The sequence below is a fragment of the Saccopteryx leptura genome, chromosome 2 (assembly GCF_036850995.1).
Source record: "Saccopteryx leptura isolate mSacLep1 chromosome 2, mSacLep1_pri_phased_curated, whole genome shotgun sequence".
Classification (NCBI taxonomy): domain Eukaryota; kingdom Metazoa; phylum Chordata; class Mammalia; order Chiroptera; family Emballonuridae; genus Saccopteryx; species Saccopteryx leptura.
In genome coordinates this window covers 278,614,189-278,630,065 of record NC_089504.1, presented here as the reverse complement: position 1 = coordinate 278,630,065, position 15,877 = coordinate 278,614,189, and the positions used below count along the sequence as shown (strand labels likewise).

General features: G+C 56.0%; 1 protein-coding gene across 1 annotated transcript in view; it reads left to right on the top strand.

Moving 5' to 3' along the window:
* The window catches only part of CNTN2 (contactin 2), a 28,919-nt gene extending 13,123 nt beyond the window's left edge, over positions 1-15,796 (top strand). The window contains exons 3-23 of the mRNA XM_066361959.1: positions 1,119-1,263; positions 1,343-1,518; positions 1,675-1,770; positions 2,176-2,385; positions 2,662-2,761; positions 3,679-3,854; positions 4,265-4,401; positions 5,294-5,423; positions 6,719-6,869; positions 6,989-7,116; positions 7,417-7,592; positions 8,091-8,211; positions 8,684-8,842; positions 9,295-9,444; positions 11,836-11,906; positions 12,229-12,463; positions 12,771-12,883; positions 13,965-14,151; positions 14,475-14,587; positions 15,071-15,239; positions 15,658-15,796. Coding sequence (XP_066218056.1) covers positions 1,119-1,263; positions 1,343-1,518; positions 1,675-1,770; positions 2,176-2,385; positions 2,662-2,761; positions 3,679-3,854; positions 4,265-4,401; positions 5,294-5,423; positions 6,719-6,869; positions 6,989-7,116; positions 7,417-7,592; positions 8,091-8,211; positions 8,684-8,842; positions 9,295-9,444; positions 11,836-11,906; positions 12,229-12,463; positions 12,771-12,883; positions 13,965-14,151; positions 14,475-14,587; positions 15,071-15,239; positions 15,658-15,767 — 3,053 coding nt within the window. The 3' untranslated portion in view covers positions 15,768-15,796. The remainder of the gene's footprint in view (positions 1-1,118; positions 1,264-1,342; positions 1,519-1,674; positions 1,771-2,175; positions 2,386-2,661; positions 2,762-3,678; positions 3,855-4,264; positions 4,402-5,293; positions 5,424-6,718; positions 6,870-6,988; positions 7,117-7,416; positions 7,593-8,090; positions 8,212-8,683; positions 8,843-9,294; positions 9,445-11,835; positions 11,907-12,228; positions 12,464-12,770; positions 12,884-13,964; positions 14,152-14,474; positions 14,588-15,070; positions 15,240-15,657) is intronic.
* Positions 15,797-15,877: the final 81 nt, after the last annotated feature.

Genomic DNA, 15,877 nt, shown 5'->3' with positions numbered 1-15,877 from the left:
TGAGGAGGTGAGGAGAGAGGCCCCTGCCCTGGGGAGGTTGGACACTCCCCTGCCCTGGGGAGGTGAGGAGAGAGGCGCCTGCCCTGGGGAGGTTGGACACTCCCCTGCCCTGGGGAGGTGAGGAGAGAGGCGCCTGCCCTGAGATGCCTATGTGCTCAGCAAATTCAGGAGACTGAGGTCTAGACCTGTGTGTGCCACAGACTTGCCCTGGGACCGGCGTGTCACCCCCTTTTCTGGGTTTCTCTTTCTTGATTTGTCACACTGGAATTTTATAAAAATGCCACAGAACAACCTGCACACAATCCACCCATCATAAAGCCTTCCTCCCGCCCCCAAACCCCATCCTACCCCCTACTTGGGTCCAGCAGACATTTGCTGAACACACGCCTTGTGCCAGGCTGAACGCCCCCCAGACCCCGGGAGGGAGTTCTCCTTTCTGTTTCACAGGTGAAGACAATGGGGCTCGTGGGGTTCTGGAACAGCTCGTAAGAGGATCAGAACCAGGGCACCTTCTCTTGGGCCAACGTGCCCCAAGGACACATTCCCTCTCCCCCTCTTGGCCAGTGACTTCACACCCTCCTTCCAGGCCTGTCCTGAATCCAGCAGATCAGGTTTATGGGAACCCCCCACCGCCCCCCGGGCAGTGTCGCCTGCTTGCACTCTGAGGGGCCCCTGCACCTTGAGCCTGAATGGTGACAACAGCTCTTACCACTTGGCCGTGTTGTTTCCCTTCTTGGACTGCAGGCCCTCAGGGAGGGGACTGTGTGTCTTACTCATTTTGGCAACACAGCCCACAGCCCAGTGCCGGGTATATAGCAGGAGCTCAACACCCAGGTGTAGGATGGTGAGTGACTGAACTCACCCGACCAGAGAGGGCTGGCCCAACCTATTTAAATTCAAATTTTAATTAATTATAATTAAATCAAATCAAGAATTTGGACTAGCCGCATTTTGAGGGCTCCACAGTAGTGTTAGTGGCTAGTGGCGCCCTCTTGGACAGTGCAGAGAATGGACCCCTCCTGTCACCGTGGAGAGTTCTACTGGGCAGTGCTGCCCCAGAGACCAGCCTCCAGCTGGGCCCCAAGCCCTGAGGCCTCTGGCGGTGTCCTCATCTGCAGCTTGGAGCTCAGCCCAGGGATCCCCGGCCACCTTTGGCCCTGTCTTTGAAGATCAGCCCCTCAGTCTGCTATTCCCAGAGGAGTCCACAGAGGAGAAGGTGACGCTGGCGTGCCACGCTCGAGCCAGCCCTCCGGCCACCTACAGGTGAGACCCCCGCGTGGCTGCTGGGAGGCCCCGGAAGGCGGACAGGACTCAGGGGCCCCCTTTTCCACCCCTGCCACAGATGGAAGATGAATGGCACCGAGATGAAGCTGGAGCCAAGTTCCCGCCACCAGCTGGTAGGAGGCAGCCTGGTCATCATGAACCCCACCAAGGCCCAGGACGCCGGAGTCTACCAGTGCCTGGCCTCCAACCCAGTGGGCACCATCGTCAGCAGGGAGGCTGTCCTGCGCTTTGGCTGTGAGACACGTGGGGTGGCAGGAAATCCTGGGGAGTGGGGGGACTGGGAAAAGCATCCCCAAAAAGGCAGGCAGCTACTTCCCACGGAGGCTGAGCCAGGGAGGGGCCCCAGGCTTAGAGGACGGTGTCTGAGTGCTGCCTGGTCTTCATCTCCAGTTCTACAGGAATTCCCCAAGGAGGAACGAGACCCAGTGAAAACCCATGAAGGCTGGGGAGTGATGTTGCCCTGTAACCCCCCTGCCCACTACCCAGGTGAGTCGGGACCCTGGCCCACGTTAGACAGAGGGCACAGGAGGGGCTCCAGCCGCCCAGCAGAGCAGGGATGAAATCAAAGGTGAGTGACTCTCAGAAGCACTGGTGCCTCGGTCCCCAACCGTAAGATTCTGTGTTTCCTCTATGGGTCTGTCATTTTCCAGCTCTGTGCCCTGCCTCCCCCTTCAGACTGGGAGGTCCCTGCAGGGCTGTTTCCCCATCAGACAGCACTCCCCAAATGCAGGAATAAAATCGAATCTTCCTTCTCGGTCTCCCCTCAGCCCCAGCTCAGGGACCGGGCTTTCAAGACAGGCTCTACAGATGCCCACCAGCATGTTGGGGTCCCACCCAGAGTTGCCTGTTAGCCCAACACCCCCTGGTGTCCTCAAACTCCCCACATCCTAGGCCTGTCCTACCGCTGGCTCCTCAATGAGTTCCCCAACTTCATCCCGACGGACGGGCGTCACTTCGTGTCCCAGACCACAGGGAACCTGTACATTGCCCGGACCAATGCCTCAGACCTGGGCAACTACTCCTGCCTGGCCACCAGCCACATGGACTTCTCCACCAAGAGTGTCTTCAGCAAGTTCGCTCAGCTCAACTTGGCTGCTGAAGGTCAGGGTCGGTGGGCAGGCTGGGAGGACAGAGCTGAAAGGGTCAGCACATGTGGAGAAAAGATTTTCCCTCAAAGGTTGTGAAGAGCAGCTCACAGGGCACAGGTTTTGGGGACTAGACCCCTGGGCCCTCTTGCTATAAGACCTCAGACATGTGCCCCTGGTCCCCAAGGGGAAAGGGAGTTAAGATGGAGTCAGCTCTGAGCTGCGCTGAGCGCCTAGCGAGCACCTGATCTGGGCCTCTTGCGTCTGGTCTGCCAAACCCCTCTCTCCCCAGATCCCAGGCTCTTTGCACCCACCATCAAGGCCCGGTTCCCAGCAGAGACATATGCGCTGGTGGGACAGCAGGTCACCCTGGAGTGCTTTGCCTTTGGGAAGTAAGTAGTAGAGGAGGGAGGGGGCAGGCCAGGGCACCAGAGAGAGGGGGGCTGGCAGGTGCCAGGCCAACAGCGGGCAGCGACCACCACTCACTGAGCACTAGCCACCCAGCATGCTTGGTTCAAACCCCAGCTCTGTCACTCGCTGGCTGGGAGACCCTGGGTAAACTACTGAAACTCTCTGTGCCTCAGTTTCCTTATTTGTACATGGTGATAATAATAGTACCTACATCACAGGGTTGTAATGAGGAGTCAGTGAGTTAATATATGTAAAGCACTCAGAACAGTGCCTGGTGTTTAGGAAGTATTTTGTGGATGCTAACAGTTATCCTTTTAAAACTGCAATAGAAAATCGTGCTGCCCCAGAAAAAGGACTCACTGGAGCCGGGCTAAGCAAACTGCGGGCGCTCAACAAATACTTGCAGAAGTAATGGCTGCAAATATCTCCTGCTATTTGAGAGTGCCCAGGTTGCCCTGGGTTTGTGAAAAGTCATTGGGCTTCGAGAAAATCCATATTTAAAGACTCACTGATAACTCAGTTCATTTTAGTACACAGATAACTAATGACCAATGACCCTTTGGAAGGTAGCGGCTTGGGAGGGCACGTGAGATTCGGGTACAAACCACACGGAAGATCATCTTCACTGGTGTCACAATCTTTGCAGGGGAGGGGAGGGGAAGGGAGAAGAGGGGTGAAGGGAGCCCTACTCCTTCCTCCTTCCCTGCCTGTACTTCAAGCCCACCTGGCCGAGGCCCCTCCCTCCCTGTTCCTTCCCAGGCCCAGGGTGGGCTGTGCCCACCCACCTCCACCTGCCCAGCCTCTCAGGAGGACCCTAGAGTCTGGGTGTGAGGAGCTGCCCGCCCAGGGGAGTCTGACTAGCTCAGCCCACCGCCTCTGGCTTTGTCTCCCCTGCCAGCCCCGTCCCCAGGATCAAGTGGCGCAAAGTGGATGGCTCCTTGTCCCCGCAGTGGGCCACAGCTGAGCCCACCCTGCAGATTCCCAGCGTCAGCTTCGAGGATGAGGGCACCTATGAGTGTGAGGCGGAGAACTCCAAGGGCCGAGATAGTTTCCAGGGCCGCATCATCGTGCAGGGTAGGCGACAGGACACCCCCTCCCCCCTTCACCCTTGTCCCTGGCTGCGGAAGGCCACCTGAAAGTCAGGGAGGAGGAGACTGGGAAGCCCCTGCTTAAGCCTCTGGCTCCAGGATTGTGCTGGGTGTAGGAACAGAAGAGGCTAAGCACTGTGACCAGTTCAGAGTTTCAGTCGGTGTTGCAGAAAACACATGGAAGGCTTTAGAATTATTTTAGTTGCTAAAACACAGTGGCACGCAATCCAAGTGCCACCTTTTTAGTGTCTGCTTCTCACCACACCTCGTCCCAGAATGCTGATCGCGCCCTCTGCTGTCTAGCACAGGAACTGCATCCCTGCATCTCCCTCCCATTTCTGAGCTGGAGGCTTCTCCCTACCGGTCCCCAGCCTTTCTCTCCTTTGTACCCCACAGCCCAGCCCGAATGGCTCAAGGTGATCTCGGACATGGAGGCTGACATCGGTTCCAGCCTGCGTTGGGGCTGTGCAGCCGCCGGCAAGCCCCGGCCCACAGTGCGCTGGCTGCGGAATGGGGACCCTCTGGCCTCCCAGGTAGCCAACCTGGGGCTTCCTCCCACATACCAGCTGCCCTCTGCTCACCTGGCTTCCTCACTCCTGATGTCCCACCCCTACCCCCACTTCTTCACCTCCCCCCCCCCATCCCCGCCATACCAATGGCAGCCCCTCTGGGCCAATTAGAGTGCCATGGTGTTTTTAGTTGCTTCTTTCCATCCCAGAATTACATGGCCACAGGCTGGGCAACTAGATAGACTCTTCTTCTTTTTTTTTTTTTGTATTTTTCTGAAGCTGGAAACGGGAGAGACAGTCAGACAGACTCCCGCATGCGCCCGACCGGGATCCACCCAGCACGCCCACCAGGGGCGACGCTCTGCCCACCAGGGGGCGATGCTCTGCCCCTCCGGGGTGTCGCTCTGCCGCGACCAGAGCCACTCTAGCACCTGGGGCAGAGGCCAAGGAGCCATCCCCAGCGCCCGGGCCATCTTTGCTCCAATGGAGCCTTGGCTGCGGGAGGGGAAGAGAGAGACAGAGAGGAAGGAGGGGGGGGGGTGGAGAAGCAAATGGGCGCTTCTCCTATGTGCCCTGGCCGGGAATCGAACCCGGGTCCCCCGCACGCCAGGCCGACACTCTACCGCTGAGCCAACCGGCCAGGGCCGATAGACTCTTCTTGACGGGAGGGTCCAGAGACCTGGGTCCAGACACAACGCTGCTCAAGAACACGGTGTGGTGGCTTCAATGTGCTGATGTGCAGGGAGGCCTGAGGAACTCCAGGCAGCTCTGAGATGGGACTGGGCATACGACCCCTTCCCCAGGAAGTGATAGCCTAGATTCTGCCCTGCACCCACCAGCCTGTAGGCCCCTCCACCCCGGTCCTCCAGTGGTCCCAACAGCCCTGCCCCACCCTGGGCCCGGCTTTTTTGCACAGACCCGGGTAGAGGTGCAGGCCGGGGACCTGCGGTTCTCCAAGCTGAGCCTAGAGGACTCGGGCATGTACCAGTGTGTGGCAGAGAACAAGCACGGCACCATCTACGCCAGCGCCGAGCTGGCCGTGCAAGGTAACGGGCCCACGGTGGGTGGGCACATCCCCGAGAGGCACAGGCGGGGCTCTAGGAGTTGACTGGCGGCATTTTTAAACATATAACATAGGCTGGCAGCTTCTTAGTAGAACTCGGGGGTTTAAAAAAGGAGATGAGACGCTATATTGAGGGCTCCCATAGGACAAGCTCTCTGGCTTGTTTCGTGTCTGGGACAAATTAAATGTTTGTTGAAGTGAAAAAAAATGGCAAAAGTGACTGCAAACCAAATCAATTAGATTTGTGATTAACCCAGCTCCTTTGGCTGCGTCTCAGTTTACTAATTTATAAAATGTGGGCAGAAGGCCGGCCCTCACGCAGCTGCTGTGGACTTCAATGAGATGACAGAGGTAAAGCATAAAGGACCCGCCCGAAGCATAACAGGCACCCAGTAAGTGTTGGTGCTGTTCGTATTCTTACTGTGTGACTTCAGCTCATGGAACCTCAGTTTTCTCACCTGTAAAATGGACATTGTGATGCCTCCCTCATCAAGTTGTAGTGAGGCTTAACTAAGACGAATTCATTCATTAATTCAACCAATATTTATTCAATACCTCCTCAGATAAAGTCTCTGGCTTCAAGTATCTTACAACCCAGTAGAGAAAAGGGGGAAAATAAACACAAAATAGAATCATTAAATAAGATGATTTCAGACTGCCATTAAAAAAAATAGAAAGATCCAGTAGAGAGGTAGGAGTGAGGTGGCCAGTGAGATGGGATTGACCTACCTCTCTCAGTAGGTCACCTGGGGATATGACCTGAGTGTTAAAAAGGAGCCAGCCATGTGAAAGGGATTTCCATGTAACATGTGAGGCCAGTGCAAAGGTCCTGAGGCAGGAAAAAATATGGTATCTCCAAAGGGCAAAAATGGCTCACACTGAGTGAGAAGAGTAGAATGGGACAGGATTGGAGAGGAGGGAACTTTGTGCATCCTTGTGGGAAGGTGGGCTTCATTCTGAATACCTGATTCACATTTAAAAAGATATTCTTGGCTGCTGGATAGAGAAGAGAATGTAGAAAGAAAATACAGAAACAGGAAGACCAACTAGGGGGCTTTTCAGTAGTCCAGCAGGAAATTTGGTGGCTTGGAGCAACGAGGTGGCAGTGAGGTGATAAGAAGGGGCTGGCTGGATTCTGGGCGTGATTGGAAGGGGTGCCAAGAGTCACGCAGGGACTGACTACGAAGGGTACACATGTGCTTAGCACATGGCCACGTGACTTCATCACGGGTGCTGTGATGATGCCCTGGGTGACTGTGCGGCCCCCTTTCCTTTCAGCACTGGCCCCCGACTTCCGGCTGAATCCCGTCAGGCGCCTGATCCCTGCAGCCCGCGGGGGAGAGGTCGTTATCCCCTGTCAGCCCCGGGCAGCTCCGAAGGCCGTGGTGCTCTGGAGCAAAGGCACCGAGATTCTGGTCAACAGCAGCAGGTACAACCTGCACCCCACCCCAAGCAATTCCTACTCCCCTTCATCCTCCTTGGAAGTGAGTCCCCTCCCAGGATTAGTGTCTCTGTGGGGTGGCCACATCTGCTCTGTCCTTGCTGCAGAGTGACTGTAACTCTGGATGGCACCTTGATTATAAGAAACATCAGCCGGTCAGATGAAGGCAAATATACCTGTTTTGCTGAGAATTTCATGGGCAAAGCCAACAGCACTGGCATCCTGTCTGTGAGAGGTGAGTGGTTTGGCTGAGGCTGGTGGACCCCACCACCAGGAGGCATCATCCCTCCTCACCATCCCACCCCGTATTCCCACATTCCTCCTAGTTCGGTTTTGAGTCCACTCCAGGATACAGATTCACTTGGGCTCACTCTCTTGCCACCATCCAGAATCTGTCTAGCCCTCCCTCCCTCCCCCACACTCCTGGGGCGTCTGGGGGGTCAGGTTACTGTTGGCCACGGTGCCTCTTCTCATGCCTGGGGTTAGAACAAACGCTTTCACCCCACCCACTGAGGGGCCTTGTTTTTCTTGGCAGATGCTACCAAGATCACTCTGGCCCCCTCGAGTGCCGATATCAACTTGGGAGACAATCTGACCCTCCAGTGCCATGCCTCCCATGACCCCACCATGGACCTCACCTTCATCTGGACTTTGGATGACTTCCCCATAGACTCCGATAAGCCTGGGGGTCACTACCGGAGGACCAGTGTGGTGAGGCCTAAGGCTGAGAACCCAGGGCTCCTCCCTACTTTTGGATAGATGGGACCCAAGATGTCCTTCACCATCACCACTCACAAAGCCTTTCCCCATTCCCAAGGGGATAACAGTCCCTTGGACTGGCAAGTTCCCTGGACTCCCTGGATTTCCCTGGAAGGGCATGCATTTAGGAGGGGTTGAGGACAAGGCTGGCATCCCAGGCACTCAGCAAGACTCACTCACTCCCCCTGCTATCCTCGTTATTCTGCCCCCAACACAAATGGCATCATTAACTTGGACCACTGTTGACTGTCTTGTGTAAAAAGCTGTGTTTAGTCCCCAGTGGTGCTAAGTGGGGAGCAGCTGATTCCTCCCATTGAACAGATAGAAACAAGAGAGGTCGCTGGATGTAATGGGACAGGGGACGCCAAGCCCTGCCTCGTGTCTCCTGGCTCACTGCCCTAGCCAGAGCCGTGTCCCCTGACCTGCCTTCTTCCTGTCCCCTGTGTGCAGAAGGAGACAGTTGGGGACCTGACCATCCTGAATGCCCAGCTGCGCCACGGCGGGAAGTACACCTGCATGGCCCAGACCGTGGTGGACAGTGCGTCCAAGGAGGCCACAGTCCTGGTCCGAGGTGATGGGGTTTCCCACTCCCCCCACCCCAACTCTCTCAGAGACCAGCGGGGCTGTTCTGACCTCTGCTTCCTCAATCTCCTCCTCTTCCTGAAAGCTGTGGGAAGTGTTTGACAGAAGTGCGCTGAGCCAAACTTCTCCAGTGGCTCTTCACAGACCCTGGATGAATAGAATATTCTTTCTCCAAAGCCAAAAATTTTTAAATCCATTCCTAAACATATCCAAAGAGTAGAGAACTTTTCTGAGGCCAGAAGTTTTCAGAGCCTAGTGCTGGGAAATCTATACACATCCCTATATGAGGGCCTCTGTGACCTTCCAGCCTTGGGCACATCCCACCTACACCGCCCCCCATTCCTCACTCTCCCAACCAGTGTGTGTTTGTGGCGCCCTCTGCTGCCCCTACTCAGTACTGCACCAGCCTAAACCAGCCTGGCTCACATTTTGACCCACAAAGCTCTGATCTCTTGGTGCAGGTCCTCCAGGTCCCCCAGGAGGCGTGGTGGTAAGGGACATCAGCGACACCACTGTCCAGCTCAGCTGGAGCCGTGGCTTCGACAACCATAGCCCCATTGCCAAGTATACCCTGCAAGCTCGCACTCCACCTGCAGGGAAATGGAAACAAGTTCGGACCAGTAAGTGTGAGCCCCTTCCTGCACTGTCAGTACTGACAAGGCCTGGCAGTGTCCCGGAAGTGGGGGTGGGGTCAGAGGGTTGGCGCTGAGCCTGGAGCTTCACACAGGGACAAGCTGGCCCATCTGCCTGCAGAGAGCTCCCAGCCAGTGGGGGGATGGAGTCCCATGGACAGCAGGAGAGTAAAGAGAGAGCTAGGAGGCGCTCAGTCTGCTCCCTAGAAGCACTGGCGGAATATTACTGGGGCAGTGACAACATGCGTGGGGATGTCGCGTACACAAAACAGCAGAAAAGGCTCCAGGGCAGGGAGGGCTCCTAGTTTTCTGGCCATTCCTGAAAGAGACATTTTAGTGCTCAGCATGTGCTAGGCCCCACCACGAGGGCTGGGAACGAAGAGGTAGTTCAGGCTCAGGCCCTGCCCTTTGCGAGAAATGCCGGGACATGTGCCTTGCAGATCCCGCCAACATCGAGGGCAATGCAGAGACTGCCCAGGTGCTGGGTCTCATACCCTGGATGGACTATGAGTTCCGGGTCACAGCCAGCAACATCCTGGGCACTGGGGAGCCCAGTGGGCCCTCCAGCAGAATCCGGACCAAGGAAGCAGGTCAGAGTCTCGGACGTCCCAAAGAGAAGTTACACCAGGGCACAGACCCAGCCCTCCTTAAAGGGAGCCCCAAGCAAAGAGCAATCACGTAGTGTCCCAGCCCTGCTGACTAGGCTTCCGACTCTAATGAAACAGAAGAGAAAGGGACCCACATCAGGGCCGGCTGCTCACTGCACTCTGCTCTCTGTCCTGGGCCACAGCCCATCAGGACTGGGAGAGTCATCCAGTGCAATCCACCTTTAAAACCTGGGCCCACCTTGCAACTCCATATGAATCTACAATATCTCAAAGTTTTTTAAAAATGGGAAAAATCAAAGTTTGGAGAAGGGAAGGGTCACACTGGCAGAGCCTGAACTTGAACCCAGAACCATGGGGTGGTGGGCAGATATTCTCCCTGGAAATGCATGAACTGCAAAAGTCCGTTAATAAAGAAGGTATGTGTGTGTGAGTGTGTGTGAGCATGTGAGTGTTTGTGAGAATGTGTAACTGTGTGTGTGTGTGTGTGTGTGTGTGTGTGTGTGTGTGTGTGTTGTGCAGGGGCCTAGGGAACCAGCCAGTGTGCCCAGGTCCTCTAGATGGTTTCTTTGGGAGCAGAAGGACTGGATATCTGCCCACAACCCCTCTGAAAGGCAGTGTCAGAGTCTGAGTGCAGAAGGAAGGGAAGAGACCAGGGACTGGTAGGCTCCAGTCAGCGTCTAGAGGCTCCTGTCCATCCTCCGAGCCTTTCACAGGTGGAGGCCCAGCATGAGACCCAGAGAAAGGTCCCAGGACTGAAAATCTACCTCCATAAGCAGAGGGCAGGAAAAGACCTGAGAAAAAGAGAGGACACTCCACTCTGGCAATTAATAGTTTATTAAGGAAACTGACTTAGGGGATGGTCGTGAGAAGCTGTAAGATGAAGTGGGTATTCTCTGTGCCACCTGACAGGTGCCAAGGAATTATATAGGGTAAAAGTAGGGAACAGTCATGGTACTAACTAGGTACTACCAGGTATGGGAAATTACATGTTTAGCCAGGTCAGGACAAGGGCCTAGTCCAGGAAGCAGCAAGAAGCAGGAGGCAGGGGAGGGGTGCTGATCATATCAGGATGAGCATCGATCAGTCTCTAAGGGGGTGGAGGGGATTGGAAAGAAACCTCCCTGGCTTGAAAGACACAGTGGTCACGTCATGGGACAGTCTCTCTTCCACAGAGGCCTGGGATCCCAGACGGGCTGCATGGAATCAGGACCCTGTCTCCCCTTCTGCTGCCCACACAGGCCTGCCCACTGGGGGTGTAGGAGGGTCTGCCTCCCTGTGCTCATGGGACGGAGTTTCCTTTATGTCCCAGCCTGACTCTCTGGGATCTTTCTGGAATCATTCAACACTTTTAACTGGTACCTCTCCTGAGTAAGGAATTCCAGAAGGGCCATGTTCTCTGATTGGGCTTCTTACGGAGTCCAGTGTGGGGTGGGGAGAGGTCTCCTTCTCTAGTATCCAAAAAGTTGATGAGCACAAAGACAGCTATGATGCCGGGGAAAGAAGATGGGCTTTGTAATCAGAAGAACTGAGTTCAAATTCTAGCTGTGCCACTTATTAGCACTGTGACCTTCGGCAAGGCATTTAACCGCACTGGGCCTTAGTCTTTCCACCCTGGAAAGGGTGTCAAAAACACACAGCTCGCAAAACCAGATGGGCAATGTGTTTAAGTGCTTCTTGCAAATTGCAAGGCCCTGAGCTATAGTCATCAAACTGTGATGTCTCTAATTGCTAAACCATCTGCAAAAATATTTTGACCCTCAGTCAGGTTACCCTCCACCCCCGTCAAGCTTCATAAGCTGATGAAATACATTCTTGTTTTAATATCAGTCTTGTTGAATAATAGAAACAATTACGAAATTAAATCTGCCACACAAAAAGAAAAAAATAAAACACCCTGCAACCCTAAATAAATGTTTTATACATTAAGTGCAGTTCTAGATTACTTATTCCCCTTAATTTAAAGCAAACTGGAGTTGGTTTCTGTTATTTAGTGTAAGCCAGCAAGAGGGGAGACAATAATCTCTTCTGTAATACATATACACACATGCACGCATGTACATGCATGCGCAGGCCACTGTCTTGTTTAATTGTATTCTCTCACAGCCCTGGTTTTAAAACAGTATCTTCATCTATGGAGGGGGTCTTGGGCTCAGAGAGGCGAAGTGACTTGCTCAGGGGAACACAGATAGTAAGTGGCAGAGGTGGGATTTGATTGTAGGTCTGCCTGACTCCAGAGCCCATGTCCAGAGGGACTGTTTGAGGACAAAACCAGGGCCCATCTGAAGAGATGTCCCCGTCCTAGGATACATTACAGGGCTTTTGTTCCCTCACTGCCCATTAATAAGCCCCGTCTGTGTCCCTTGGCCTTGACAGCCCCCTCAGTGGCACCTTCAGGCCTCAGTGGAGGTGGTGGAGCACCCGGAGAGCTCATTGTCACCTGGACGGTAAGCTGCAGTGACAGAGGCAGAACTGTATGTCCAGTTCTCGGGGGGGGGGGGGCGGGGGGACAAGTCCTGACTCACCTCTGGGCTGGGGCAGCGTGCAGAGAGGACGCAGACAGAGCCATTGCACGGTCCGCTGAAGGGCAGGTGTCCTCTCCCTCCCCTTGCACCTGCTGCCTCTCGCAGGAGCACCAACACAGGATAAGAACCAGCACAGGCCCACGAGTCCTGGAGCTGCCCCTTCTGGGGAAGGTTGGGCAGGGCTGGAGGATGGGCAGGAGAAGCACCCGCAGGCCCTCACCCGTGCCACGCTCTTGCCCCTCAGCCCATGTCACGGGAGTACCAGAACGGAGACGGCTTCGGCTACCTGCTGTCCTTCCGCAGGCAGGGCGGTGCCGGCTGGCGGACCGCCCAGGTGCCCGGCGCCGACTCTCACTACTTCGTCTACAGCAACGACAGCATCCGGCCCTACACGCCCTTTGAGGTCAAGATTCGAAGCTACAACCGCCGTGGGAATGGGCCTGAGAGCCTCACTGCCCTCGTGTACTCAGCTGAGGAAGGTGGGTCCCCCCGGCGCCCACCCTGGGACCCACCCTGCCTGCTTATCCACAGGGGGGTGCAACCCCCCCCCCAGTTCCACAGTGGGTGCAGAGGACACCTGGGTTCTAAGCCACTGGCCTCGTTTCTAGCCCTTGCTACCCGGTCTCCCTCTCAGGCCTGGGGAAGGAGGAGGGACGATCTTCCGGAAACCCCACACCCCGGGGACCCTAGGCTCTAATGCCCTAAGCAAGGGCTGCCCCAGTAGGGGGCTGCTCTGTAAGTTGGAGGCCCCAGGGAATCCAAAACCCATTCTGTCTTGGTCCCCAGAGCCCAGGGTGGCCCCTACCAAGGTCTGGGCCAAGGGGGTCTCGTCGTCAGAGATGAACGTGACCTGGGAGCCGGTGCAGCAGGACATGAATGGGATCCTCCTGGGGTACGAGGTGAGCACTGCCTGGGGCCTGGGAGAGCAAGGGATGCTGGGGTTCCAAGGCTGGAGGGCACCTCGCAGCCCGCTAGTCAGTCCTCCCTGGATCACTCAGTCACCGACTTGGCAGACAGCACCCAGTCTGTGCAGCTCTGTGAGTGCAACCTTAGCTAGGCCCCTGTGGCTGGTGCCCACTGGGGCAGACAGGCCTGTGGACAGCCTTGAGTAAATGCTAGGCTGGCCCCAGCACCAGAAGCTGTGGGAGCTCAAGAGAGGGGCGTGGCCTCCCCCCTTTCATGCCAGAGCCCCGTTAGTGTGCTATCCTCAGGGCTGCAGAGAATAGCATGCCCTTGAGTACCAACTGATCCCCCTGTCCTAAGGTGCTCTGGGCCCCGCAGTTTCTGGCCTGATCCCTGGGCCCACCTGTGAGTCCACATTAGGGTGCTTATGGAATTGGTGGAGAGAGAGGGGAAGCCAAGAGAAAGGGAAGAAGGAAAAGCAAGGATGTCACTGCCCAAGGCAAGTCACCAGGCCTGGTTACTAGTGGTGTTGTTAATACCGTTCCAGTAGAGTCCGCCCTGGGTTTAGCACACAGGGTTATGCAAACCCTACTGAGGAGAGAACGCCCAGCTCTGCCTTTGATTTGGAAGACTAGGTCGCAGGTCTTAATATTATGATGACTATTTACATGGGTTTGCGTTTGTTGGGCAGCCATCATAAGTTTGCTGGGATGTGGTGGCAACTTTGCAAGTACAAATATGCATCTCATAACCTTTAGCAGAGTCCTCACAGAATTCCTGGACATAATGAAATAGGACTGGGTTCCAGGTTGAGGATGTGCCCGTCCCCGATGGCCACCAGCCACTCACCAGTTCCCTGTGAGGCAGTGAGGAGGGAGCAGGGACTGACCCTCCCCGACTAGTCCCTGCTCTCTTGAAGTTCATGATCTAGTGTCCAGCTTCTAAGACTCACGACCGAGTCACAAGGCCCAGAGTGAGCAGGAGAGGAACAGAATATAGGTGACCAGGGCCAGGGTCAGGGGCGCTCTGAGGTCCTGAACTTGACTGCTGACCCTAGGACATCCCGGCCCCCTTCAGATCCGCTACTGGAAAGCTGGGGACAAAGAAGCAGCTGCTGACCGAGTGAGGTCAGCAGGGATGGACACTAGTGCCCGAGTCACTGACCTGCACCCCAACACCAAGTACCATGTGACCGTTCGGGCCTACAACCGGGCGGGCACCGGGCCTGCCAGCCCTTCTGCCAATGCCACGACCATGAAGCCCCGTGAGTCTCTCACCTGGAATGGGGGAGGGTTGTGGGTGTGGGTGTGTGGTGGGGCCGTGGCTCTAGGATAACCCCCCCCCCCCCAGCAAGGCAAGGCCACAAGCCCTGGGCTGGACAGAAACAAGGCAGCAAGCCTAATGGAAAAAGAGAGTAGAGTTCATGGCTTCTGAAGCACCGCTCTTCTTCACCAGCCTTTGAATTTTCGTGGGGTTTGTTTCTTAGGCAGCTGTGACAGACATTTAGGAAAAGGCTGGCTAAAGGCAAGGGGGTTGGTGGTGAGGGAACATTCTGAAGACGCCCCAACTTCCTCCCTCCTCTGACAGCTCCGCAGCGACCGCCTGGCAACGTCTCCTGGACTTTATCGGGCTCCATTCTGAGCATTAAGTGGGACCCTGTGGTCGCTCTCCGCAATGAGTCTGCAGTCACTGGCTATAAGGTAAGGGAGGGGTCAGCCAAGCCCTGGCTGGTGAGGAGCTGCTCGTCTATTTCCAGGGAACACAGGAGGGCTGCAGTTTATAGCAGGAAGGACCCGAGTTAGATGTAAGCAAAGCGTTTGTGATTGTGACAGGCATGGAATCCATGAATGTCCTCCAGGTAACTTGTCATAGAGACCATGAGAAAGGGGGCAGGTGGTACGGCTGCAGAAAGGCAGGGTTCATGGGGCAGTGATGAACTGGATGAAGAGGGAGGTCCTTCTAGCCTAAGGGGTCTGCAAAAACAGTTTAGCTGCTTGCAAGCTTTTCTCCCACCAATGAGGCACTTATTCAAGCACCTGGTCTGGGTCAACTGGGAACAGGAGGGATGAGGAGGCAGGCTCTCCCAGGCCCAGAACTACATGGGCTCCTCCCAGGGCCTCGAGCTGGGGGAGAAGAGAATCAGCCCTGGTGTAAGGAACTGCACCTGGCTAACGCTCCCACAGATGCTGTACCAGAATGACTTACACCTAACTCCCAAGCTTCACCTCACCAGCAAGAACTGGATAGAAATTCCCGTGTCTGAAGACCTCGGCCATGCTCTGGTGCAGATCCGGACCACGGGGCCTGGAGGGGACGGAACCCCGGCAGAAGTCCACATCGTGAGGAACGGAGGTGCTGCCTCTCCCCGCCCACTCCCCCGGGAGTAACAGGGTCCACTCAGATGCCTGGTGAGGGAGTCTCCCACCCCAGCCAACCCCGATCCAGACAGACCCCAAGGGCAACGGGTAAGGCAGGCAGGAGCCAAGTGCAGAGTAGTCCTGCAGCTGCCTCTGCTCCCCTCTCCCCAACCCCAACCCCGAGGGCTTCAGAGGTGAGTGTGCTCTTTTCAGGGGGTACAGGGGGAGGCCCAGGACCAGCAAAGCCGAGGTCCTACAAAATGCTATAGGAGCGGGGCTGAGAACACCTCCCCGTCCTGAAGCCTGCCCTCTGAGTCCCCATAGAAAGGTCTGGATCCCATCCCGAGACTGGGGCGGGCGGGGTGGGGCAGGGCCCAGCCCCCCCACCTCGCGCATCCGCCTGCCTCTTGCAGGCACAAGCATGATGGTGGAGAACTCAGCAGTCCGTCCAGCCCCGCAGTCCGGCACCTCCATCTCCCACGCCCTGGCAATGCTGATCCTCGTGGGCTACCTGGAGCTCTGACCTCAGCACCCCGTCTCCACCAGTCAGACAGCTGCCTCTGACGGACACAGCCAGGGGCCCCGTCCCTTCCCAAAGCCACGTGGCCAACACTGTGCCTGAGAATGGCTGGT